Source organism: Daphnia carinata, chromosome 1 (assembly GCF_022539665.2).
Source record: "Daphnia carinata strain CSIRO-1 chromosome 1, CSIRO_AGI_Dcar_HiC_V3, whole genome shotgun sequence".
In the NCBI taxonomy this organism is placed as follows: domain Eukaryota; kingdom Metazoa; phylum Arthropoda; class Branchiopoda; order Diplostraca; family Daphniidae; genus Daphnia; species Daphnia carinata.
Window position 1 is genome coordinate 1,014,149 of NC_081331.1, and position 25,883 is coordinate 1,040,031.

Here is a 25,883-nt window from a genome sequence, read left to right on the forward strand (position 1 = left end):
AATAGATTCTACTTGTTAGATGCCAATATAGCACTCTATAGGATTTTTACCTTTTAACAATCCAATTGCAGCAATGGAAATGAGGGTAGATGAAATAAGCCAAGTGCGAGGAACGAGTCACTATAGGTCGGGCTCTTTAATCATCATGCCAGGTTCGAAGAACTTTTTGCTAGGCAACAATCGAGTCACCTTCTTAATGAGGTCTTCTGCCTTTTAACCTTATTCAGTTCGTAGATAGAATTTTATTTAAAAGGATTTATATCTTCTGATGAAGTAGAGAACCGAAGGCGGAACGTTTACGACACTCTTGTTTATGTCGTTGATTTCGCATCTATCGACCTGATACGAGTTGAATTAAAAATTAACGAGATTCGACGTAGTTTGTTCATGATCAACGGCAGAATTAAGTGTCACTTATTCCCTTATTTCTGTCTTCCTTTCGGCTGCGCGTGAGAAATTTATGAGGGGGGACCACGTCGAGCGAGTAAATCATTCAGAACGCCACTGGTGCTGCGGCTCTAAATTTACAATAAGTCCCGCTAGTGCGACACACTACGTGTTGCAGAGGAAAGTGAGACTCCAACGAGGAACACACAAAAAAAAATGCGTAGAGATAATCAAGAACAGGTTGAACAGACACGAACACAAGCCACGAAAGCATGTGTTTTACATGGAAATTGGTTTCAATATTAAGTATAGTGAACTCTATAGGTCGTAGTAAAGTAGCTGTACTACTACCACTCCCGAAATGGACGTAAAAAAACTATCGGGAGCGAAACCGAATACGTTTGGGCAGTTCGGGAAGTCAGGAAAAAAGTTTTAGAGAGCACGCACGATATCCTCTTATTTATCTAATGGATCTACAGTTATTCAATTCTTTTTAGCATTGATTCTTTTCGCTCAGGTAAGTCTTCCTCCTTTCTTATTTGTCTTTTGTAGTCTTTTAGATGATATCGAATTCTTTTTTCTTCTTTCGTTGTTTTTGATAGGATTGTCTGTTTAAAAAAGAAACTTGAAGCACACCACCTAGCGACAATGGTTCACATCTTTTGCTTAAACTGTCATGCGCAAAGCAGACGAACAGGCCTTCTTCCGGAGACGTCCCACCCCCATTGCACACAACACACGGATGAATTCACATAGGACCGTAGTTGTCGTTTAGGAAAGATAGAAGAAGGGCGTCGTGTCTATTTTGCGTGATCAGAGTGGTGACGCAGAGCTGAAGCTTCGTGCGAAAAGGTGTCGAGCTTCTCCTTATCTTATTGGACCAAGACTTAGCTCTCTTGCCACGAGGAATCGAGCAAGAAAAAGTAACCTACGATAAACCCTCACTGCACGAAAGCAGTGATGGCGAATATTGCTTACACTTGTGTTTTGGCTTCGTTCGAACAAACATTAACCAATGACTGTGTAGCTAGAAATCAACAGTAGATTTCTGCTCTACTGCCAGCTACAGCTTCTCAGCTTGGACCCAGCGACCACATTCAGCCTGGCCCATTTCGCTTCCCCTCCCTGGGTGGTTTGTCCTATGTGAACTCTGGAGGGGGAAGTTCTTTTTCTTGCTCTGATTTTGGGCAGCTAACTTCCTGCTGTCAATACTTCATCCACGAATGCCCTGAACGGTTGCCTGTGTGTGTGTGTGTGTGTTTGCATATTCGCAGCACTGCAGAACAAACATAGGGGCATCCCTCATTTCGTAAAGCTGGTTCAGCCACTGTGCAGGCCTTTTATCACGCACGGCAACTTCGAGTGAAAGTGAAAGTGTGGTTGTGGTCGGGGCCGTTCATCCTTACTGTAATTTCACTCTTTTTATTGTGGGGTATTTTACTGTTGTCGACGACCAGTGCTGTCATTCGTCTTGCTATCGTGGCAGCAGCAAAAGGAGGAAAAATAGAAGGAGGGAAAGGTTTATCAACACTTCGGTTTTCCGTTTGCGGTTTCTTGAGAATCGGCGTGAAAAGATTTCATCCAAGAAAACGGCAACCAACCAAAGCTTTAAGCCCAGCCGTCAAGTATCCGCACGGATCCAACAAAGTCTACACTGCCCAGAGATTCCGCAATACGAAACTGGTCCTGAAAACAGGAAAAAGAATTGGACGAGAAGAAAAAAGAAAAGAAAAGAACGAACGGGTGGGGAAAACACACACACAAAAGAGGAAGCAAAGAGACGTCGAAATCAGTCGAGGCGGATTGGATCGACCAAATCTGCGGTCATCCAAATCGCGCGTCAGCTGGATGTTTTTCCAACACGGCGCCGCCATGAAGAGGTTTACCTTCAAAGGAGTACTGGACAACTTCCGGCAGTCCGTCAGCCAGCCGACCAAATCCGAGCAGCCCGAACTGGTCGAAACTCTGAAAACGGAACACTGTCAACTAGCCAGGGTGAGTTGTGTGTCTTCAAAAAAAATCTTTTATCTCTTGCACATTTTTTAATATTTTAAATCACTTTCACTCAAGCCTTTGTCGCTGTCGTTATTTGTTACTGTCATTGCCAACTCGCCTGTCACCCGGAAGCAGGATTTTTTTTTTTTTTTTTTTTTTTTTTCATTTTCTATTTCTCCTCATAACGTTACGATCCCTCCTGTTCTGGCCACGGAAAACTTCGCTTCAAAGTTTGGCTTTTTTTCAAAAAGAAGTAAGGAACGATCGACTTGAACCATGATTGAAACGATTCATCCAGGCCAAGCTTGACGGCCCATCTCTTTCTCTGTCTAGCTCCTTCGATCTGATGCCGTTTTTTCTTTTTTTGTTTTTTTTTTTTCTTCTCTTCGGCCCATCCCAAGTGTGAGATCAGTTGGCGCCGGAAGGCTGAATAATCGATGAAAGACTAGCCGTGGAGAAAGTCAAGTCACATCCCTCTCCATAAAGTAGAAAAAAAAAAAAAGATTTCTCATGTCCGTTTCTATCTTCATCTCGCACTCATTCGTTCGTACAATTTTTCTCTTTTCCCCCTCATTTTTCTTTTGTTTGGTTGCCTTCACGTAGAAATTAGCCCGTTCTTTCCGGTTCCTTTTTGTGTGTGTGTGTGTTCTCCGTTCACCACAATTTGGCGCAGGATTTAGACGAAAACAAACGAATCAATTTTTTTTTTGTTGTTGTTGGTTTCATGCACGTCAAAAAGCTGTCGATCCGAGGGATTTTTTTACGCGCAACTTATCCGCAGAGTTTAAGCGGCGTAGTGCGGGAGGGGATTCCCTCGCCCGTCGCACAATCGGAAATTACCAGCAAACGCTTCCTTGGTCCGCTCGCATTTTTATTCAGCACGCCATCGCGTGATGCCACAAACGAAGGATCATGGCGACTCTGCCGCAAGTCTTGCAATCGATTTGCTTTTAAAAAAAATCAATTGTTCAACTTTGGCTTAATGACAGTTGGCGGATTAAACGTTTCTCATTTGAAATCCAGAGGACTTAACTGAAAAGGGAAGGTTTAAGGTGGTCGGTGGTTCAAAACCAAAACAAGGAAATGTTTGCTGGATGGAAAATGGTTCGAGGCAAGGAATCGATTGAATCATCCGGTTGTTTGACGAGTGGCAGAAAGAGGGTGGGAGCGTCGGGAATTCAAGGAGGGCGGTTCGGAACGGTAGTCGACGTAACCAATTGACGGCAGTCAGGTCAATTGCTTTTGTTTGTTTTTATACAATCAATTGGAAAAGGTTAAGAGCTTTTGGCGGCTGGGAAAATGTCCGTGCAACAAATCAAGTTGTTTCCACATTTTTTTAAATGTCGTGTTTGACCTCATTTTTCATTTTTTTTTTTTGTTTTAAAGCGGAAATGAGAATCGTATCCGGTCTACATAATTCTCTCAAGTCATTTTCGCTATACACGAAGGGAGAAAGTCGTTGAAAACTGGTCGTACTTCTTGTTTAGGCCCTCCAAAACCGCGCAGTGTAACTTATAGGATCGAAGTCAATAAGAAAAAGCTTTCGGCCGGCCCTTGTTCGGCGATTTTCGCTTCGAAAATGTAGTCGATCGACGCCATAAATCCCTAACACGTCAACAGATATCGTTGGACTTGCTCGAAATGGGCGCAAAAAGAAAACCTTTTGAAACAATGGCAGAATAAAATGGATCTCAGTTTCAATTATAGCAAAATAAGCGACGTGTTTTAAATAATGGGGACTGACGTTGTACGTGTCGGAACGTACTGGCGTCTGAGTTGATCGTGCTTTTTCTTCTTTTTGTTTGTGAAAAATGAAAACATTTCTGTATCTACTAACGGTGTCTAACGATGCACGATGAAGGTACACACACACACACACACAGAAATGGAAGAAGAAAAAAAAAAAACGAAAGAAACCTAGGCGATGGTCTTCTTTTCATCCCGCAGGCTTTTTTTTATTCCCGAATCATAACCTTCCGTACTTCTTCTCCTCCGCCTGCCAGCGATCCTTATTGATTTCTGCGCGTTCACCATGTCACATGCGCTTGTTGGGCGTTCTCTATGGTGTTGTTGTTGACAATGTTTCTTATTTGTTTTTCTTTTTTCCTTTTTCTTTTTCTCCTCCTTTACACACACTCACATATATACATCTCTTGTCTAATTTATGGTGTATACAAACATTATTCGCAGACGGCCCGTCATGGCTTCCCGCATCAACCAACCGCCTTGGCTTACGATCCTATTCAACGGCTGGTGGCTATTGGAACCAAATCCGGCGCTATTCGAATGTAAGTCTTTGTTCATTTTATTTATTGTTCATTGGTCACCAACTGTTTTGTGTGTGTGTGTGTGTGTGTGTGTGTGTGTGTGCATCTAACGTATGAGGCCGAAAACAAATGAAGGAAGTAGGAAATCTTGAAATCCACCGTTCGCGGCAGGGATTTCTCTTGTCTGTGCGTTTTCTCGTTTAGATACTCTAGCCAACGAAGATTCATTGATTACCTATGAATTTAAGCTCCTACTTTCTATCTGTTGGGATAATAGGAAAAAAAAAAAAAAAGAAAAAAAGTTGGGGGCTTTACGTCATTGGTCAAGATTCTTTCTTTTCCTTCCTCCTTTGATATAAAGATCCAGCGCAAGTGTTGGCTAGTTTTGTTTGTTTGTTTTTTTCATTGAAAATCAAAGCTTTTCGAAGATATATTTGTTCTTTTTTTATTTTATTTTTTCTTTGCTCATCGATTGAGTTTTCTTGTCGAATCAGCCCGTCGCCCCGTTTTTCTTTTGTGTTTGTATTTATCTGCGCGTATGTGACTCTGGTCTAAGACGTGTCTAGCAAGTTTTCCGGAATCCTAGAGAGAGAGAGAGAGACAGACGGGAAGTATCCATGTCTTGATTTGATCAGGATCACGTCAACTCTCGTCCGTCCCTCCCCACACCCTTTCTTTTTTTTTTTTTTTTTGCTCTTCTTCGACGAGCCTATCCATCACGTTCTATTGCCCCCTCCATCTTTTCTTATTTCTTGATGGTATTAACGAGACCGATCGCCTTTGCCTTCTATCAAATAGAAAACATCTTTTTATTTTTTTATTCAAGAGCACGTCCATCGGCGTCAGATTAGCGAATCGTAGTTTTTTCTTGCATCACCCCCCGTTTTTTTGTTGTTGTTGGGGTTTGCCATCTCGATTTGAAAGAGGAGACACGAGCACGAGCGTCAAAGAATGGCCCCCCCTTCATCTTGTTGGTGGGGGCTCGTTGAGCGATCTGGTTTTTGTTGGCCTGTTGCATATCTTTTTCAAAAAAAAGCCGAGCTCTGGCTGGCCGAGAGACATCAGCTGTGTACATTGGGAGACTATAGAAACTCGATCGATACGTGGTCGATCTTTTGTCGTGTGTGTGTGTGTGCTGCTGGCTCTTTTTGACAAGAACTGGTGGCTAGAGTTGAAAGTCCTATCGTCTTCCGTCTTTCTTCGATGTTCGGCGACGGCTCTTTGTGTCTCTCTCTCTGTGTGTGTGTGTGTGTATAATGCGACAAGTTGCCTGATCGATCCTATAAGGGCAACCCAAAGAAGCACACACACACGCAGTTGTGTGTAGACGAATATAAACGAGGACTTTCAGCTTTCCCCCCTTTTCCGTTTTCTTTTTGGTAAGGAAGTTCGGCGGTACGAAAACCCCTCGGGTCGATAACTCTCTCCTCACGCCAGCCAAAAAGAGAGGAAAAAAAAAAGCAGTTTGCTCTCCCGACTCACCTCTTTTTTTTTTTTTTTTTTTTTTTTTTACTCTACAGATCTTTCCTCCCGACATCTATCCGGGCCCGGTAGCGGCCTCTCGTTAATGCCATTCCGCTTTGCTAATTTCTCTAGACTTTAACTTGAATTATTTATTTTTTTTTTTTCTTGATTACGAATGGCTATGCCCTTTTGTTTTCTTTTACAATTGCTCTTCGCGTGCAGCACAACTCACCACTTGAACGATATCAAGTGGATAAACTTAAACCAATTGAATTTCTTATTTATTTATTTATTTATTTTTCATCGTACCCCACCGTTCTGTTTGATTTCTAATTTTTTTTTTTTTTTTGTCAGAAGTGGATACGTTGAGCTTTATTGGCTCTTGAAGAAAAGAGAAATATATATATATACATAAAGTAAGGCCAAATAAAAAAAAAACGTGGGGGTTCCTAGAAGTTTTTGTGCTTGCGTGTGTAATTGGTTCCCGAAAGCAAAGCCCGTTTTTTGCTATACAGCTGGCCCGGCTTTTTATATAGGCATCAGGTCTATCAGGGAGGCTTTGTCAATAGTGAAAAGAAGCTCGGGCGTAGATCGGCTAAAAGTTTTTCTTGGCAGCAGATGGGGATCTATTACGACAGTAAGCCGCTTTTGCCATACAGATGCACACAGTTTTTTTTGTTTGTTTTTTTTTCCTCGTTTTGCTGTGCATAATGCGAAACCTAGCGATTATCAATGCGCTTGGTTTTATTTATGCGTGTCGTTTGTAAATTTCATTTTTTTTTTTTTCAGGGGGGGGGGGGGGGGAGGGGACTGGATTAAAAAAAAAAATAATAAATACAAATTTATTTCCATCGTTTTATGACGATCTTTTTTGTGTGTCGAGTTGGGGTACTCGAATGTCCGAGTGGATGTTTTTCGATGTGTGTTTCCTCCCGTGTCGTGAGACAAGAGCCTACGTGCGTTTGTTTGCGCTATTGTCACGCCGCCGTGTGAAAGAAAAGCAACCTAGTCAAGTTGAAACGATGTTCTTCTTTTTCCTTTCCTTTTGTTTAGCACAAGTATAGCATATTCCTCTTTTGCAGCGGCAGGATGTCGATCGATTAAAGGAGGAGCTCCTAGTTTTTTTTACATTAGTATACTCCATCGCGAGTATATCAAGGAGCGCGTGCCGTCGCGCTGAAGGCCGCACAAAAAAAGAAATTAGATGAGAAACAAGAGGAGAACGGAAATATATACGTATGAAAAAAAAAAAGAAAAGAAAAAGAATGGCTATTATGAAGGACGGTTTGCATTTATGGCGTATACACAGACAGGCATCACGGGGGAAACGCAAAGGGAGACTGAGTGACACGCTCGGTGCGTAGTAGACGTGCATTATGGATTTGCGTGAGCCGCGGGAGCAGTACAAGAACAAACGCTTTTGTCTTTGACGGCTTGCAGACGTCAATAATTCCTGGAGCTGTGTTTAGTGCTTTATCTCTCAATCTCGTAACTTATTCCCCTTCCTTTTTTTTCTTTTTTTTTTCCCGTTTACTACGGACGTCAATTGCAAAGGGATTGTGAACGAGGAGCAAACGACACGACGAACATTTGTTGGATACTTTGAATATTTTTTCGGTTTTAAATGCGTCCCTTATTTGCTGTTGATATCCCTGGGCAACTGAAAGTTTTTGAGTTAGGATTTTATTTTATTATTATTTATTTTTTATTTATTTTTTTTTTTTGTGAAACTTGACGAGCTGGTTGACTATCACCGGGAGAGATGCGGGAGCGTATCAGACGGGAGAAAAGAAAAATGTTTTTGATTAAGATCCTCTCTTTTTAAGTAGCCTCTCTGTCCGCAAACTTTTTTTGTTGTTGTTATTACGTCGTTGATTTTTTTTTTTTTTTCTTTATTGTTACGAGCAAACGATCCTTCATATACATCTCAACGACGAAGAACGCAAAAGACGCATTTCTCAAATAAATTGGGTTGCGATATATTAAGTAGTTGCCGGCACAGGTTGTTTGTCTATCATTCCCCTTCTTGTTATTGTTGGCTATTCGCTTGTTTCTTTTTTTTTTTTTTTTTTACTTGGCAGTTGAAGGGACGATCCATTTGCCATGGAATAAAAAAAAAAAAAAAATTCCGCATTCCGGATTTCTTATTTTTTTTTTTTTCTTTATTGCCAGGAGTTTTTTTTTGTTTGTTCTTGAACAGTTGGCATATACAACAGTTAGTAAAAAGGATAGACGGGTTGTACTTTGGTAGTGGGCGTGCACTCTCCATTCTTCTGCTTGGCTGCGCTTCATCATCCATCAGGATGTTACTTTTTTTTTTTTTTTTTTTTTTTTTTTCCAATGCGTTTTTATTACTCGTCTTTTCTTTTTCGATTCGCGCAGTCATTCCTTTTTTATTTTATTTTTATTCCTACACATATTCCGCACACAGTTTATTACCGCCTCCGCTAAATCTTTGGCTGCTCGCACGTCCACCGTCCTCTAGCGCCACGACCAACAGCGGCTCTTAACTCTTAAACATTCGGATCTTTATGTGTGTGTGTTTTTTCTTTTCCCCGTAGCTCCGGATATGGAGGGAAAATAAATATATATATATTCTCTTTATTTTATTTGATTTTTTGGGTTGAGTTTGATCAACAAGACCCGTCAAGAAATGTGTTTTTGCGGATGATGTTTGCAACGGAATGGAGACGTTTCTCTTTTTTTTTTTTTTTTTTTTTGTTTTAAGTGGCGGGGATTATTGCATATTTTATCCGCTCCTGTTGTCATCTAGGAGTCCCGCTGCCTATGCGTGTCAGTGTCTTGTTTACTAAGCGGTCACGAATCGATCGACCATAGTCGTTTAGTATTCTGCTGAATGTTGCGAATAAATATTCCAAACGGAGTTGGAGGGTGTCACGGAACTCTCTTCGCCCGCTGGATCAACTCCCGTGATGGGAATGAAAAGAAACAAAAATGCCAAAATAAAAGAAACACAAGATTTGTATCGATTAGGCCGACGTCGCTTCTTTTTTTTTTTTTTTTTTTTTTTTTTTTTCTCGTCTTTATTTTCGAAGAAGGACAGCAGCAGAAAGAAGACACGTTGACTCTTCTTTTCCCTGGATGGCCATAACGACTGTCCCTGCGTCCGTCTTTCCATTATCTTTTGACGCGTCGTCTTGTGTGCTTTCTGTCTATTCCGTCCAACCCACTCACCAAACCCCCTCCCGCTGGCCAGCGATCAGAGTGTGTCCGTTTCGTTGGCCCGCCCCGTTGTCACCGATCACAATATCTTCGTTGTCTCTTGACCGCACTAATCCCAAGCGCCACCGTCCCTCTCTCTTCCTTTGGCCAGCAGCGATTCTCCTCCTTTATTTATTTTATTTTATTTTATTTTTTTTTCGCGTTTGTTCGTAGCTCAGTTTTTGTGCGGTGCAAACTTGCACACGCCTCTGGTTTATCTCGGCCGATGTATTATGACGTGAGAAAGGCTTTTGAGCACAGGAGATTGAAGGGCAACAACTTTCGGGAGGGGCGGTGTACGCACACGTCGCCACGGTTGCCTGCACTAATCAATACTTTGCGCCCCGTGCGGACGTATCGTGCTGATGGAAACGACAGTTTTACTCGGCGCTCAAAAGAAAAAAGTTTTTATTTATTTATTTATTTATTTTTTTATTTTGAGTTCTTGGGTTTAACGAGATAAACTTAGTCCTGTACAGTTAGGCATTTTGTTTGTTTTTTGTTTGTTTTTGGCGCAGCAGCGGGTTCCAGTGTTGTGAATTTGTAAACGTGTTGGGTTGCAGTTGTTTGATTGGTAAACACTTTACACGAAGAGGCGTTGCTAATCTCGTTTCCTCAAGAAGAAAATCCAATCAAATGAAGGCATCGGATTGTTGACAAATATACCCCAGAAACGACACACAGTGTGTGTTGGAATCTCCTCTTTTCGTTTCCCCGCGTTCCAATACTTCGTCTTCCAATTGGCGGGGGAATGTGGATGGGGAGGGGGGGGGGGGATGTGACAATGTTTATCTAACAGACAGGCATACACACACAATAAGACAAGAATATATATATATATATATTTTTTTTTTTTTTTTGGGGGGGGGGGGGAGGCTTTTGATGTCGTACTCTTTGGCATGGGAGGTAGTTGTTACGGTGTGCATCGATTGCCTATAGTTTTGCGCTCACTCGCCAGAGCCACTCTCATGTAACCGGATCCCATCATCGAGTCTGTGGCCCATGATGATTGCAACCCGATTTTTCTTTTCGGGGGGGGGGGGGGGGGGGGTAGCTTATTCTTGTTTGTTGTCCTCCTTGTTGTCAGAGGTTTCGCTACGGAGACCATCATTGCCAAGTTGATGAAGAGGGACGACATGCGGTGTATACAACAATATATAGATATATATATATATATTGTACAACAAGTTAATTGGATCAAAAAAAAAAAAATCCTCTTCAATAAGACGTAGCCTTCGTGGCCTTTGTAGACAAGTCGTCATAAAGAAAAAAAAAACAAAAAAAAAAACGGGGAGGGAAAGGAAATCGTGAATCATCAAAGCCCAAAAAGAAGATGCATCCGTTCGCAAATGACACTGTGTCTAGATGCGCACCATAATCCACATGCGGGGATCTTATGTATATTAAAATGGAAGAACAACGGGAAGGATTACGTGTATAACAGGGGCACCGGCAGAACGTTATTACGTAGAGAAATAGCATAGACAATAGGCCCACTGCATATATATGTATATGCACAGCTACTGCTTTAAAAAAAAAAGAAAAAAGATCGATATTGATCCATTAGCGTAATCTAACGTCGACGACTGGCTCCTCCCTAAAAAAAAAAAAAAAAAATGCTGCAAACTGGGCGCCAACAACATCGACTTGCTTTTCATTGATTTTTATTTTGGCTTGGAAATAGGCGAATCAAATGTGGCCAAATCGGATTTGTTTGAGGTCTACAAAAGGCAAAGGGCTGGACACCATTTCTCGAGTGTTATCTATAAAAAGTTAGGCCAACTCAATTCGAAAAGCAGAGCGTTGAGAGAAAATCTCTTCTTGTTTTTTTGTTTTTGTTTGTTTTTCGGAGGTTTCACGGCTCGTTGATCAAGCAATCGCATTATCACGTCGCGGCATTTGCGCGTTATTCCAGTCGCTCTGGAATAGACAGACGGGCTTCAAAATCCTAAACGAGCAAACCAATGATAAAAGAGGGTTTTCACGTGCGCATCTTCTTTTTTTTTTTTGTGTGATCAATCATCATTTTTTGGCGACTTGTCCTTACCCTGCTTTCCAATTTATTTAAGTTTTTAAGGTTTTTCTTATTTGGACATTTTTTTTTTTTTTTTTTTTTTTTCGTTTAGAAATAGCCAGACAAGATGGAAGCGGTTTGAAGTTTAAAAAAAAAAAAAAAAAAAGATATTGAAGTGCAACGCAATTTGAATGGGCGAGTTTAACTACGCTAGTTTCCATCTCGTTATTCCGGCTTTTTGATTTCATAATGATTCTTTTCGACAAAAAAAAAAAAAAAAAAAAAAACTGGGGGGAGGGAAGTAATAGAACAGATTGCATTGAAATGTCGTGAGTGGCCAACTCAAGTCCCTCGTCTTTTCCATTGCACTTGTGCACAGCTCGTTATGATTCAACACAGCCAAAGAAAATGACGTGAAGACGAGTCTTCAACATCTTCAATTAGATTTGAAAATTGTGCGCCTGCCGCCATTTTGTTTCTATCGATATTATTAAATCTGATGTATTTACGCGTTTACATTGTCGTTGTTTTGTAGACTCGGCAGGCCCGGTGTGAGTGTTCAGGTCCGTCACGATCCGGTTCCTGATCCGTCTGCGGCCGGAAGCGGCACTAGGGGCGGTGATGTCACAGGGGCGGCGGCCGCATCGGTCAACGTTGGAGCCAGCGGCGTTACGGAAGTTCCAGGAGGAGGGCCCGGCAGAGGAAGCAACGCCGGATTAGCATCCGGAAGTGCCGGAATCAATCATCACAGTGGCGGTTCGGGGGCAGGTGCAGCCAGAGACTCCAATACGTCGTCGTCTGCTGCTGGCGGTGGCTCTTCTTCCTCAGCGGTGGGCGCTGCAGGGGCCACAGGTGGGCACGTTACCTCCGGCAGTTCAATGCCGTCCGGCCAGGCGGGCAACATTCCATCCAATCACGTATGAATCATTTTTTTTTTTTTTTTTTTTTCCGGCTATCGTTTCATATTTCCATTTGAATTTGCTTTAAAAAAAAAAAAATTTAATAAAGGCTTCCGGCGGAGGTCATCATCCTTCACACGGAGGATTTTCTACGATAGGTCCGGCCGTCATCCAACTGCAGTTTCTCATCAATGAAGGTGCTCTAGTGTCAGCCACGTCTGACGACAGTCTCCACTTGTGGAACATCCGTCAGAAGCGGCCGGATATCGTCCACACTTTAAAATTCCAACGTGAAAGGTACGCGCCCTCAATTAGAAAAATGTTCTCCATTTTTTTTTTTTTTTTCCCGATCCCGGACCGCTATTCAATTCGTGACGCAATCGAAACCGATGACATATACACGCACGGCATTCCTTTCCCTCCCCCCCCCCTGCGGACTTGTTGACGTCACATCGCGCGTTGCGTGACTTTGGATCGTGAAGACACACACAAAGTGGGCGGCGTACGATCATTGATGAACGTAACGGATAAATGAAAAAAAAAAAAAAGAGAAAAGGGAGTGGTGTTGTTAGGAATAGAACACAATTGAAATTTTGTGACAAATGTTTTGGATTTAAAAAAAAAAAAAAAAAAGACGCGGGTTAAAAACGATTGCGTCACTACCGTCACTTCCAACTGCCGTTCCTTTCCATACCCGTCCCGTTATTGATCCAACGAATTACAGTTCAACATAGAAAATATTTCTTGCTGAATTTTATTCTTTTTTTTTTTTTGTGGAGGGGGGGAAGGGGGCTGCCTTTACTGACGCAAGAAAATCGTTTGATGGTTCAACAACAAAAAAAAAAGGACGAAGAGAAAAGAAGTTAAGCGATGGGGAATGCAAATTGGACGCGCGAGAGGAGAGTAATGTGCCACAGTTGATGATTGGGCTCTTTGAAATCCCCTTGCATTATTTTTATTTTTTTTTTTTTCCTGAAAAGCTGATGCGGAGAACGTGAATCCCGCCGACCTTTTTCTTTTTTTTTTCACGTCGTCTTGGGTCCTTTGATGTTCACGTTGTTTTTACCCGCAACCCCACTTTGAAAAAGCCAACCCCGCGCATCACCACTGACTGTGATTGGCTAACGGGTTCAAAAAGATTTCAAGAAAAAGGCCAACCAAAGCTCATTCGATAGTGGAACTTCTCTTTTCTTTAATTGGCGTAATCGACACGTGGCGTGATCGATTCAAGAACCGGATGTCGTTTTGCCCTTCGTTTCGTTGACGCGTGCAATGTAAAGAATAACACACGTTTCGTACGCAGCGAACCCGATCGATTTGGCCAACCAGCTCAAATGTCTCTTCTTGTGTGTTGTTCTCGTCTTTTAGGATTACCTGCTTCCACCTGCCGTTCCAGAGCAAGTGGCTCTACGTCGGCACCGAGCGCGGCAACGTCCACATCGTCAACATCGAGAGCTTCAGTTTGTCGGGTTATGTCATCAACTGGAACAAGGCCATTGAATTGTAAGTGATCCCTTTTTTTTTTTTTAATTTTACCTGATTGAACGCTGTTTTGGAATACCATCAAAGATGACGTGTTGTTGTTGTGTGTCACGCCCAATCATCTTGAGTGGCGCTCCGTGAAAGCGACGGGAATGGTTGTCACTGTGTTGTACAGTTTTTTTTTTTGTTTTTTTTTCCCGTCCGTTCTAATGCACATCAAACAGATTGGAACGCACAGCTCACGATAACAAGGCAAAGGATATTTTTTTTTTTTTTTTTTTTACCCGGCTTAAGTTGATTGAGATGGCCAGTGGATGACTGTTTAAAAACAAAACAAAAACGCCCATCAAGGGTCGATTCACGTTTTTTTGTTTTGGCCCGGCTGCAACGCTCTCTCTCTCTCTCTCATGCCCTTGTGTACTGTTAAAACTACGGGCAATGAACATCGAGGGTTCCCTATTTTTTTTTTTTTTTTTTTTTTTTTTTGCGGGAGTCGGCCCGTCGCCACGATGGCAGCCATGACGGTAAAAGGAACGAAGGGTGGGTGGGCGGCACAGCCACTACCATCACCTCAATAGATTCGCCTTATTGATTTTTTTTTTTTTTTTCCCCCGGTTAGCCCCCCTTCCTTTCCTTCCCAGCCGCCATGGCTGTGCCAGCTCCTGGAGAACTCGCGGAGCCGCTTTAGTTAAAGCGAAAGTAACTTTTCTTTTTTATTTTTTTTTTTTTTTTTTACATCGTAATATCTTAAAAATGGGAGAAAGAAGAAGAAGAGAGAGTCTGACGATGTGGTTTTTTTTTTTTGGCCAACATCAGCTGGATCGTATTCTCCTTTTAATATCATCGTCTTGATCAAGTTTTTTTTGTTTTTTTCTATTCGGATTTTATCGTCCTACTGTTTTATTTGATTATTTGGGAAAAGAAAACACCCGGTCTCGTCGTTAGATTTTATTGGCCAACACTTTCAATGGGCCGTACGTGGACGATGTCGTGAGTTCTCACCTCTTTGATGTGTGCACATCGAACGAATGTCTCATCTTTTTGTGTGTGTGTGTGTGTGTGTGTGTTTCGCATTATTCTTTTGCCCGCCAATGCGCTAGTGCGGCGTCCGATCGAAAGTCGGACGATGCGCCAATGGGGCCATTTTTTTTTTTTTTTTTTTTCTCGATGATTGAGATTTGACATGTCAATTGTGTTCGTCTTCATCTGGCGTTGTCTGCATTGTCTTTTCAAATGCGACGAAAGAACTTGACGTTCTTTTATATTATAATTCATTTCAGCGTCTTTCTTTACGAAAGGTGTTGTACCAAAAAAAAAAGAAAGACACGGAAGATGGCCATCATTCATTCGCAGTTTTATTTTCTTTTAAATATAAGGAGAGGGGGGGGGGGGGGTAATGGAGGAGGCTATTTTTATTAATATTGTATTGACTTGTTACGACGTTGCGAGCAAACTCTAACGGCAATAAATGGCGGCAAGGGTCTGTAGGGAGCTGGTGTTAGACTTTGGAGCTGGCCCGGATCAGTGCCAGCAGCCAACGCACGCCATCGTGTCGATGAATAATGATCGATCTTCGCTAATGGATCGAGTCAACATTCTTTTTTTTTTTTTTTCACGTTCCACCACCTCCCGGAGTGACTCTTGGGAGATTGGGGCGGCCGACGGAGCTCTGTGCCAACCCAAGTCTTTTTTTGTTTTCTTTTCCAGTTGGGCTTTGGAACAGTCACGTCAACGAAGGAAAGAAAAAAAAAAAAAAGGGTGGGGGGGAGAGAATAGAGATCCATTTGAGGCTTGTGGGATTCTTTTGCAATCCAATCTTAGGATCCTCTTAAGACCCTTGGTCATCAATCCTCAGAGTCCATTTGCCACGTCCAGCGCCGGCCGACCACGGACAAGAAACTGCGATTCTCGCCAAACACCTGGCCTTGGCATCGTTCTCTCTTTTTATTCTCATTTCATTACGAACGATTTCTATTTGCTGGACAGCAACACAGACATCCAGTCGGTCTTTAATTGGATCGACTACGGAGAGAGAGAGAGAGAGAGAAAAAAAACAAAACAAATAAATAAAACAAAACTATAGGCGGACCAGGGATGGGGGGCTGAACTTGATTAACTCATTCCCTGTATCCAATTGGGTTTTTTCTCTCACTTGAAACTTTTCGTAGGCTTTTCTTTTGTTTTCAAGCTCTTTCATCCTTGCCACTAATTCGATTGTTTGTGTCTGGTTTTTATTTTTTGTGTCCTTGTCCGTTAGATCGTGCAAAACGCATCCGGGACCCGTCATTCACCTCAGCGATTGTCCTACAGATCCCAGCAAGGTAAAGTTTTGATCCAATTTTGATTTTTGTGACATTTATGAACCTCTGTGTGTGTGTGTGTGTGTGTGGACATTTACATTTTTTTTTTTTTTGACGCAAAAGAGGAAGAAACAAAAGACGGTTGTCGTCTGTCATTTTTTTTTTTTTTTTTTTTTGCTTCTACGCAATTTGTTTCAATTCCGCATTTTGCGATCCCCCCCTGTTTTCAATTGAACTTTGTCATCCGTGCAATTGATTCGTTTCGCTTCTTTCCGATTTGATGCGCGTTCTATTTTTTTTAAAGGGCATCGAAGGGGGGGGCGGGGGGCCTACTTTATTTTTCAAAAAAAAAAAACGATGATGCGTTGAGTTCGTATTTTATTTGCACCGAAAGAACCCTGCCATACGAAAAGCTCCGTTCGGAGAAGACGTCGCCGCTTGTCCGAATCCATCAACTTTCCATACAAAAAAAAAAGAGTAAAAGCGGGAATCACAGATTCTTTTGAAGTATTTTGGTTCTAATTTTTGTGCACATCTTTGACGTCATCGACTCTCTCGTTTGAAAAATGTTTGAAATCAGAAAGCCGGAAAACGTTGACAAAAGAGGAACTGGGTGGGGGGGGGGGGGTAGCCAAGTTATTTTTATGACACCCATGTTTTGTTTTGTTTTTTTTTTTTGGTTAAAAAATTCGCCAAAATCCTGGATAAAAAAAAAAAGAATGGCGTGCATAATGGCTATTGTTCACGCAGCGGATTGTTCCACCATCTCTGTGTTGGTCTCTCGGTATCGATTGGCCTATACAACTGCGTTGATCCATCGTTACATAATTCCGACTGCCATTCTTTGTGAGCCTATCGTGACCTTCTTTTGTATCGCCTTGTTGTTGTCTACTCACGAAAAAGAGAGAAGAGGGGGGGAAGGGAGAAGCTCATTAATCTCGGGAGAAAAAAAAAAAAAAAAAAAAAGAAAAGGAGTTCTATTCGCCAAAGAGAGGCTTTCCAATAGCCGCACACCGGTCGGAAGCGGGAGAAGTCATTGTCATCCAATTCTTTTCTTTTCTTTTTTTTTTGGCCAGTCCTTAAAGATTCCGCACTGTGTAAGTGGATCGTCTAGCATGTAATCAGTCACGAGATGATGATAGATCAAACATAATCGATTTTCATTGCAAAAAAAAAAAAAGAAGACATTTCTCGCTTCGCCTATTTCTTTCTGCTGGTGTTAATCATTTGTTTTGTTTGGTTTTTTTTTTTTTTTTTTTTTTTTGGTACGTTTGATTATGGAAACCGCAGTTGCTGATGGGATTCGAGTCCGGCCTTGTGGTGCTGTGGGACCTTCGGACCAAGGCGGCCGACGCCCGTTTCCTGGCCGGCGAACCGCTTCGTTCCGTTTCGTGGCTCTCGGACGGCAAGCAGTTGATCAGCGCTCACGTGGACGGATCGCTCTATACGTGGAACGCAAGAGCTGGACCCAGGCCGGCTCCCGTCTCCGTCTCCTACCCTCACGGTATGTTTTTGTTTGTTTTTTTTTTCCAACATTCTGCTACACAAAATGGCGACGCCCTTTTTGTTTTTCTTGCACTTCTCCGGTTTCATGGAATTTTTGCCTATTTTTTTTTTTGTTTTTTTTTTTTTTTTTTGTTTTTTAGCAAAAGGAGGTCGAGAAGGCAAACCAGAATGCAAAGCCATCCAAAAGGTCGAATGGAAATCATCATCGAGCGGGTAAAAAAAAAAAAATTTGATTTTTTTTTTTACTTTATGCAAATTTGTTGTTTATTATTCAAAAAATGTTTTTGATTCATTTTTTTTTTTTTTAAATTCGTCCAGGGATCCGTTCGTCATCTTTTCCGGCGGTTTACCCCAAGATCGGCCCGGTCGGTCGGCCAGCATCACTGTCGTTCACGGTCGCAACACAACCGTCTTGGAGATGGAGCACAACGTCGTCGACTTTGTTGCCCTTTGTGACACTCCGTGGACCAGTGGTCAGTTTTCCTTTGCCCTTCCCCTCCTCCTTCATTGAAATCCATCCGAGTATCGTTTCATATTTCTCTTTCTTTTCTAAAAATCAGCAGAGGAACAGGATCCGCACGCCATAATCGTCCTGCTTCAAAACGATCTAGTCATCGTTGACTTATTGACTCCGGGCTTCCCTTGTTTCGAGAATCCCTACCCGATGGATATCCACGAATCGGCCGTGACCTGCTGCCTCTACCTCGCTGATTGTCCGGGCGATCTGATTCCGGCTTTGTACTCGGTCGGCGCCCAGGGCCACACGGGCTTCAGTAAGCGCGAGTGGCCCATCAGCGGTGGCCAGTGGGGATCTTTGGCCCCGAGCTACGCGGAAATGATTGTCACTAGACACGTCGACGGAACGGTCAAGTTCTGGGACACGTCCTCGCTAACTCTTCAGGTCCTCTATCGACTCAAGACGAGCAAAGTCTTTGAAAAGTCGCGGACCAAGACGCTACGACCGGACGGCGAGGTTGCCACTGGAGTTGTGGCCGGCTCCGAACCTGGAAAACAGCATTTGGCCATTAAGCAATTAGCCATGTGCCCGGAAAACAGGCTGCTGGCTATAGCCGGAGCTTCCGGCCACGTCATCCTCTTCAAGTTCAGACGCCAAGAGGTTAGCCAAGAAACAATCGTAAGTCATCAACGCTCCTCTTTATCTTTTTTTTTTTTTTTTTTTTTTTTTTTATAACTCATTTCATCGTTTTTCTTATTTTTCTTTGAGGTTCTGGGAGTGCCGCTGTTTTTTGAAAATGCGGAAGACACTCAGGGTTCACCTTCGTTCGGTCCAGGAGCGGCCAACTTGGAATTTTGTCTTAGAAAAGTCCGTCCAAACATAATTCACTTCTGATTTATTTTACAAATCATTTGCATATGTGTTTATTTTTTTTATCTATTTATTCATTTTTTTTTTTTTGTATTATTTCAGGAGCAACCGAATCCATTGAGTGTCAGAGGAGGCGTTTACCGTCGCCCGGCCGGCTTCCAAGTCGATTTGGTCTGTCTCAGCTCTTGGATGGATGGAGAGGCGCCGGGATCGATAACGGCCCTATCTGTCAACTCGGCTTACGGCCTGTATGCACAAAATTTTTAATTGCTCCTTCTAATTCAAACTGCAAAATCGATTTTTTGCATTTCATTTTTTTTTTTTTGTGGTTTCCCCTATCTAGGATGGCCTACGGCAATGATGGCGGATTGGTCCTCATCGACATCATTCAAAAATCGGTTCTTCTGAGTATGGCCTCTGTGGACCTTTACAGCTCGGCCGATCCTTACACGCGACTTCCGCGGTCGCCCAAGCGGCCAACAGATGGCGTTAATAGCCGTACCGGAGAATTGGACGATAATTCGATCCGTTCACCGTCTTGCGATCAGGTAAGATAACAAATGAAAATAAGTCTTTAAAAAAGAAAAAAAAAAAAAAAAAAAACAAAATGAAGAAAAGATAAGGAAATGTTGTCAAGGACGTCTTGCGACGAAGCGTAGAAACAACTCGTCTTGACGTTGTAATTAGATTTGAAGCTTGTTGTGAGTCCAGCTGAGAGGATAGCCGGGGGGTGGGGTGGGGTTTGGGTGTGGGACAGAGAGGAAGAAGGGCGTCGGCGTATGGGGTGACAATTAATCAGAGTGACACCAAAAACACATTGGCCCCGCCCCTGATTAGAACGAAGTTGTGGAGCACAGCGTCGATGAAGTAGACACTGTCAAGAGCGACTGTCTGGAAACGGAAGTGGATCGCGCCGCTGAAGCCGCCGACGACGAACACAATCAGCCGGAAGCGGCGCTGACGACGGAGGAGGAAGGTTTCAAAACGGAAAATGGCGGCGGCGGCGGCGCTCGAGTCCGCAAGAAGAAGAACTTCAATTTGAAGAAGCAATTGTCGAAGGCGGACACGAAATTGCGCGATCTGTTCGCGCCCGTCAGCCGCCGAGGATCGGGGGCCAGCACCGGAGCTGCAACGGCGTCCGCTGCCGGCGGACTGACGTCACCTCATTTACCCGATTCGAAGCCCGTCTCGCCGCAGGAAGAGCAAGCGGCTTTCCATTTCCCTGAGCCGGCCAGCTGCAATGCAGCGCTTCCGCTCTTGCCGGCCGTTGCGGCCGAGCCGGTCGATACGGCATCCGCTGCCAAAGCCGCCAATCAAGACGTTCCGCTCTTCGATGCGGACGGCGTTCCAATCCGACCTCCGCGCCGGCTCAAGAAATCGCTGAGCGCCGCGGCCACGCACCAGAAGACGGGCGGCCATCGCGATTGCGGATGGAAGCGGACGTGGTATTCGAGCGATTCAGATTCGACGGCCGTCGCACCGCCCGCGCAAATGCACGTCCTCGATCTGCGCTTCGACGCGGCCGACGATTCCTGCCACACGGGATTTTTGGATAACCTCGTCAGGAAATTTAGTAAGCTCCTCCTCCTCCTCCTCCTCCTCCTCCTCACTGCAATTCCTCATAAAAAAAAAACAAAAGACACACGAGTTTTTTTTTTTTTTAATATGTCTCTCATCTTTCCCTCTACCGGTAATCAGGATCCACTACTTTAGCCCCTCCCTTTTTAAAAAAAACAAACAAAACAAACAAACAAAACAACAACAACAACAACAACAACAACAACAACAACACACTTACATAGTGTCCGCTTTTTGTTTCTCGTACACACAAACTAACCGTGGTGATTTGGCTTCCGGCTTCTTCTTCTTATTTTTTTAAATTTTTTTTTTAAAGGGGGTGATGGTTAAAAAAAAATAATAATAATAATCCGCTTGTGACGTCATTTATTTAGAATTTAAATTAGCTGACATTTTTCTTAGTGAATCGCCCCGCCCCTCCTTTTTTTTGCCCCGCTATCTCTTATTGTACGTGCGTGCGTGTTTTTGAATCATTGCGCTACCGTAGGTCGTTAAGTAGGTAGTTGTGAAAGGGAAACATACATAGGGCAAAAATGGATAAGGTTTTAATGAAAAAAGGAAAAAGAAGATTTTGGAAAAAAAAAAAAAAAAAAAAACCGGTGGCTATTTAATAGAGTCGGAACGGATCGTGCACTTCTCCGACTTCGACGGCGGGGATCTCGCGGGGCAGTCGAGCCGGACTCGAAGGCTCGTCGGGCCTGTCTCATCGAAGTGGTGGCGGCGATGCGACCGGTAGCGGCAACCCTGGTGGCGGTGGTGGTCCTTCGTCGTCCTCTGGCGTTGGAGCGGCGAGCGGTGGCGGAGGAGGGAGCGGCGGAACGGGCCGGAGCACCCGACCCGAATGCGTTCGCCGGTCCAAGTCTCAAGGTACTGGCTCGCATCATCGCTACCGCGATCGCTTGGTGCGGACGTTGGCCTTCAATTCCTCTTGCCCGGCTAACGCTAAAGAGGAGGAGGCCGGGGTGGCTAGCTTAAACTCTGGCGCTCCTCCTCACTTTCACTCGGGGTCTGAATCAGTGGATCATTACTGCGGACACAACAACGGCAAAATGCTGGATCACGGCAGGGACGAGCCAGCGCAACAGCCAGCGCTGCCGGCCGCACGCCGCAGCCTGCTCCTACTCCATCACCGACACCAATCGGCCTACACCAGTTTTGGTACTAACGTCACCTGGCACACCGCATAAACAAACACACACAACTTGTTTGACATAAAGCAAAATTCTTTTATTTTTTTTTATTTTTATTTTATTTTTTTTTCATTTTAAAGAAAAAAAAAACAAAAACAATTTCTCTTGAACATTTTCTCTATTTCTCTTTGATCTACTTTCGTCATTGAAACACTAACAAAACCAACATATCTTCTTTTTCTTTTTTTGGCAATTTTTATTTTAAAAATTCATCACATTTTTTTTTTTTTTTCTTATAGTTTGTTTTATTTTATCGTTTAACTTAAAAACAGGAACAACATGTTTTGCTCCTTTTAATTATCTTTATAAAAACAACATTTTAAATTTTTTTTTTTTTTTTTTTTTCAAATTGAGTTGTTACACCAGTAATATCATCACACTCAACATTACTTTTCTCTCTCTCTCTCTCTCTCTCTCTTTCTCTCTCTTTTGCATTTCTCTCTCACTCATTCACCAAAACAAAAAAACAAACAAAAAATAGCTCTCTCTATCTTCTGGAGTGCTTCAATTTCATTGCCACCAACATTTTCGAACCCTTTTAAAAAACCAAAACGAAAAAAAAAAAGATCTTTTCAATTTTTCTTTTTTTTTTTGTGGCCTGTTTACTTCTATCGTCGTTTTCAGCTTCCCCCCCTACCCCTTGTGATTACACCAGCTCGATACATCACTTTCCTTTCCATGTGAGAGGAAAAAAAAAAAAAAAATTCAATTTGCAGTCACACGTTGTCGGTGATGAACGTTCGTGACCCCACCTCCACGTTTAACCGCTGCACGTATTGGCCCCCCCCCCGTCCACCTTCCCCCCACCCCTTCTACCTCCACAGAATGCATGTACCTATCCATTTAGGATCGTACATTTCGAATTTTCAGGCAGGATTTAACAGGACAGTCTCTCTTTAAAAAAAAAATAATCGTTTTCGATTTATCTTAAACGATAATAAGGTACATTTCAAATCGTTGTACAGAAACTTGTTATGCCTATGACTTTTCAAGAGAGAAAGAGAAAAACAAAGTATACGTAAGACAAATCGATTTGAATCCAACCAATAGGTGACGCTACTGCCTCAAACTGCGTGTCGTGTAGCAAATAATATCGTGAACATTTTCACGAGGACGGCCCTTTTTTTTTTGTTGAACGTTTTATGGCAAGGAGAATGTGGCCATCAAATGGTGATACCCCAATTTTTGTGTTGGGGTTTTTCATCTCAGATTTAGGATGTATTTCATTTTTTCCGCTTCTTCTTTCTTCTATTTCCGTTTGGATCCGTTTGACTCGAATGAGACGACATTGATTTATATCTTTTTTTTTTTTATCATTCTTCTTCAAATGATTCGGATGTTTCTGGCTATTGCGGCTCAGTTTTCTTTTTTCATATTAGCCTATTTTTGATCGTTTCTTTTGCTATTTGGGCTATTAGCATCTTTCCTTTTTTTTTCATTCTTTTTTTTTTTTTCTAAATTCATCTTGCTTCATCTTTCCTTTTACTCGTTGATGCAAAGAAAGTACAGGATGGAAATGAGCGCCAGTTTGCGTGGGTAGTGAATAGAGCATATCGATATCTAGTTGGAAAAAAAACGAATTTAACATATGACTATCGCTGAAAAGTGTTTTTTTTTTTTTTTTTTTTTTTTGCCTGTCTCCTGGAAATACTTTAGAAATCCATGCATCAAAATAATCTGGCACGCGCAAATTCTCAATTAAAACCTTTGACGCACACATCACAGAAGCTTTGCTGCATGTTGACATTGTTCTTGGCTCGTCCTTCTTTCTTAAATTATTATTATTTTTTTTTAATTTCTATTATTTCCTGGTTTCGGTTATTTGTCTTCCTGGACCATGTTGGCTTTTGTGTGTGAAAAATGAAAACAAAATGTGACGTTTTTTTTTTGTTTTTTTTTGGATTTTTTTTAATCAACAAATGTTTTGCAACCACTGTTTGATTGCTGTGTAAACCAACGACGTTTCTTTCTCTTTTCTATCTTTTTCTGTCTTTCTATTTCTTCACTTCGAACTTTTCGTCTTCTTCGACCTTCTTTTCTTCGCTGTTTGACGTACCAGAAATATCACGAATTTGCGGTTTGATTTTAGACAAATCGGACATGGCGTTCACGCGTTCAAGGAGCTCCAGCACTTCCAGTTTGGAGAATCAAACCAACGAGGCCGTCACGACTCTCACCTTTGCTGATACGTTGGCACGCAAACTAGGTTTGACCACCTCATAATTTAACACATTGAAATTTGAAATTCACATTGGAATCTAATTGGCTTTAAAACAGACACGGCCGTTTCGGCGTCCTTGTGGGTCGGCACCAGCCAGGGTTCCGTTTTGGTGATCGTGATCAATTTGGCCGCACCGGGAGAACCTCGCCTTACTCAACCGGTTATGGTTTCGCCTAGTGGTAAATCCCCCCCCCCCCCCCCCCAAAAAAAAAATGCAAATGATGTGACATATTAATTAAAAACAAAAAAATAGGGAGCATCTTCCGAGTGAAAGGTTCTATGCTGTGCGTCGCGTTCATTGAGCCATCGGGCAGCCTCATCTCTAACCCGAGCGAACCGTGGCGGGACGAGACCAAAGAGGCTCGCGATCAGCGGTCACGAACGCCCACTCGTTCCGGCATGCCTATGCCGCTTTCCGGCGCTGCTGGCGGCGTTGGGGGCGACGCTCTTTCATCCAGCGATGACCAGTACACGGTGATGGTCTCGGAGAAACAAGCTCGCGTTGTTTCCCTACCGTCGCAAACTTGTCTTTATCGCGTCAATTTGGCGCCGGCCGAAAGCACATTCGCCGTCACCGCCAACGTCGTCAGTCTGAAAGGTTTTCCCTTTTATTTTATTTTTTTTTTTTAATTTTTTTTTTTTTCTATTCTATTCTTTATTCATTTATTTTTCTTTAAATTTTTCTTTTTTAGATGGCCCTTGTTTGGCCACCTTCTTATCCAACGGCCATATCCAAGTATTCAGTTTGCCCAGTCTTCGACCGCTTATGGATGTCGAGTTTACCCCATTGGTCGAACTAAGGTACCCGCCATTGATGATTTTAATTTAATGTTTTTTTTTTGTTTGTTTTTTTTTTATGTTCATTTCAATTTGTGTTTAGCTTCCAAACGAGTCGGCAGAATTTGGTGGATCCCATGTTAAGCATTTGGGCGCAGCAACAGTTGTCCGTCAATGAAGATTCCGACAAGTGCGTCACACTTTACATTTGATTTCAAATTGCATTGCACTGATCAGTTTTTTTTTTCTCTTTCAAACGAACAGAATCGCAAGAAACTTCCGCTTTTCATCACACGGTCACGGCATGTACTTATGTTCTCCTTCTGAAATTGAGAAATTCACCATCTCTTCGGCATTTGCGTAATTTTTATTTCGCATTCAAATTTATTTGAAACGTTTCCAATTTGAAAGCTTTTCCCCCAATTTTGAAGGTCAACATTGGGTGATTTAATGGGCGAATTGTTTATGCCATGTGAAATGCCCGAACCACCCAAAGAAGGATTTTTTAAAGGCCTCTTCGGTGGAGGTGTCCGTCCTTTGGATCGAGAAGAACTGTGTATGTCACGTGTTGTCATCAAATCTTAACATGTCCTGTTTTAAATTTAATTCTTTTTTTTTTTTTTGAAATTCTAAAAAGTCGGTGAATCGACGGGCAAAGCTGGCCGGGGTGTTGCTCGTCACATCCCTGGACCTGCAGCCAACCTGGAGAATTTGACTTACAAGGCTGGTAGCGTAGCAGCCGAAGTGCAAAAGACACGCCTGGCGCTTAATGAACGTGGCGATAAGCTGGGCATGCTGGAAGATCGCACTCAACGGATGGCCAATGAGGCTGAAAATTTCTCGAATGCGGCCCACCAGTTGATGGTTCGTTGTCGCGAACGCAAATGGTATCAACTGTAATTTTTTTTTAAAACACACAACTAAAGAAGACGTAAATGAAGAAAGGAAAGCGTAGGCCAAATGGGAGGAAATGTAAAGACAAGTCACAGAAGCGGACATCTCCATCGCACATCGCCCTACCGGAATCAGATGTTTTTTCTTTGTTCTTATCTCTTTCTCTCTACCTCTTTCGCTTTCTAAACTTTCTTCGCCAGTTTTTTTTTTTTTGTTGTTGTTGTTGTTTGTTTGTTGGGAAATTCGAATCATTTTGAATTCTATTTAGGAACAAAGCAAAACTAAAATGAAATGCGACATCGTCTAATCCACGAGACGCTCGTAACAATCTGCTTTTCATGAATTCTATTTTGGCCCTTC

At 42.6% G+C, this 25,883-nt stretch overlaps 2 protein-coding genes across 2 annotated transcripts in view; one reads left to right on the plus strand and one right to left on the minus strand.

Moving 5' to 3' along the window:
- LOC130692099 (tectonin beta-propeller repeat-containing protein 2-like) overlaps nucleotides 1-25,883 on the minus strand; it is an 80,572-nt gene that overhangs the window by 10,134 nt on the left and 44,555 nt on the right. The window lies entirely within an intron of this gene.
- LOC130692121 (syntaxin-binding protein 5-like) lies at nucleotides 1,097-25,535 on the plus strand. Its single transcript, XM_057515194.2, has 22 exons — nucleotides 1,097-2,382; nucleotides 4,573-4,670; nucleotides 11,885-12,266; nucleotides 12,358-12,545; nucleotides 13,617-13,751; nucleotides 15,988-16,051; nucleotides 17,321-17,534; nucleotides 17,677-17,749; nucleotides 17,855-18,009; nucleotides 18,097-18,671; nucleotides 18,762-18,860; nucleotides 18,966-19,111; nucleotides 19,207-19,411; nucleotides 19,701-20,436; nucleotides 23,721-23,837; nucleotides 23,909-24,031; nucleotides 24,106-24,450; nucleotides 24,545-24,653; nucleotides 24,733-24,819; nucleotides 24,894-24,989; nucleotides 25,061-25,185; nucleotides 25,267-25,535. Exons 1-22 carry the CDS (start codon nucleotides 2,236-2,238, stop codon nucleotides 25,527-25,529), a joined length of 4,482 nt encoding a protein of 1,493 aa, XP_057371177.1. The 5' UTR covers nucleotides 1,097-2,235; the 3' UTR covers nucleotides 25,530-25,535.

What these genes read in the sequence shown, in the direction of transcription:
- LOC130692121 (XM_057515194.2), top strand. Translation starts at nt 2,236, where the DNA reads ATGTTTTTCCAACACGGCGCCGCCATGAAGAGGTTTACCTTCAAAGGA. An exon ending in TGACACTCCGTGGACCAGTG is followed by an intron (nt 18,010 to 18,096) that starts GTCAGTTTTCCT and finishes TCTAAAAATCAG; the next exon opens with CAGAGGAACAGGATCCGCAC. An exon ending in AGGTTAGCCAAGAAACAATC is followed by an intron (nt 18,672 to 18,761) that starts GTAAGTCATCAA and finishes TTTTTCTTTGAG; the next exon opens with GTTCTGGGAGTGCCGCTGTT.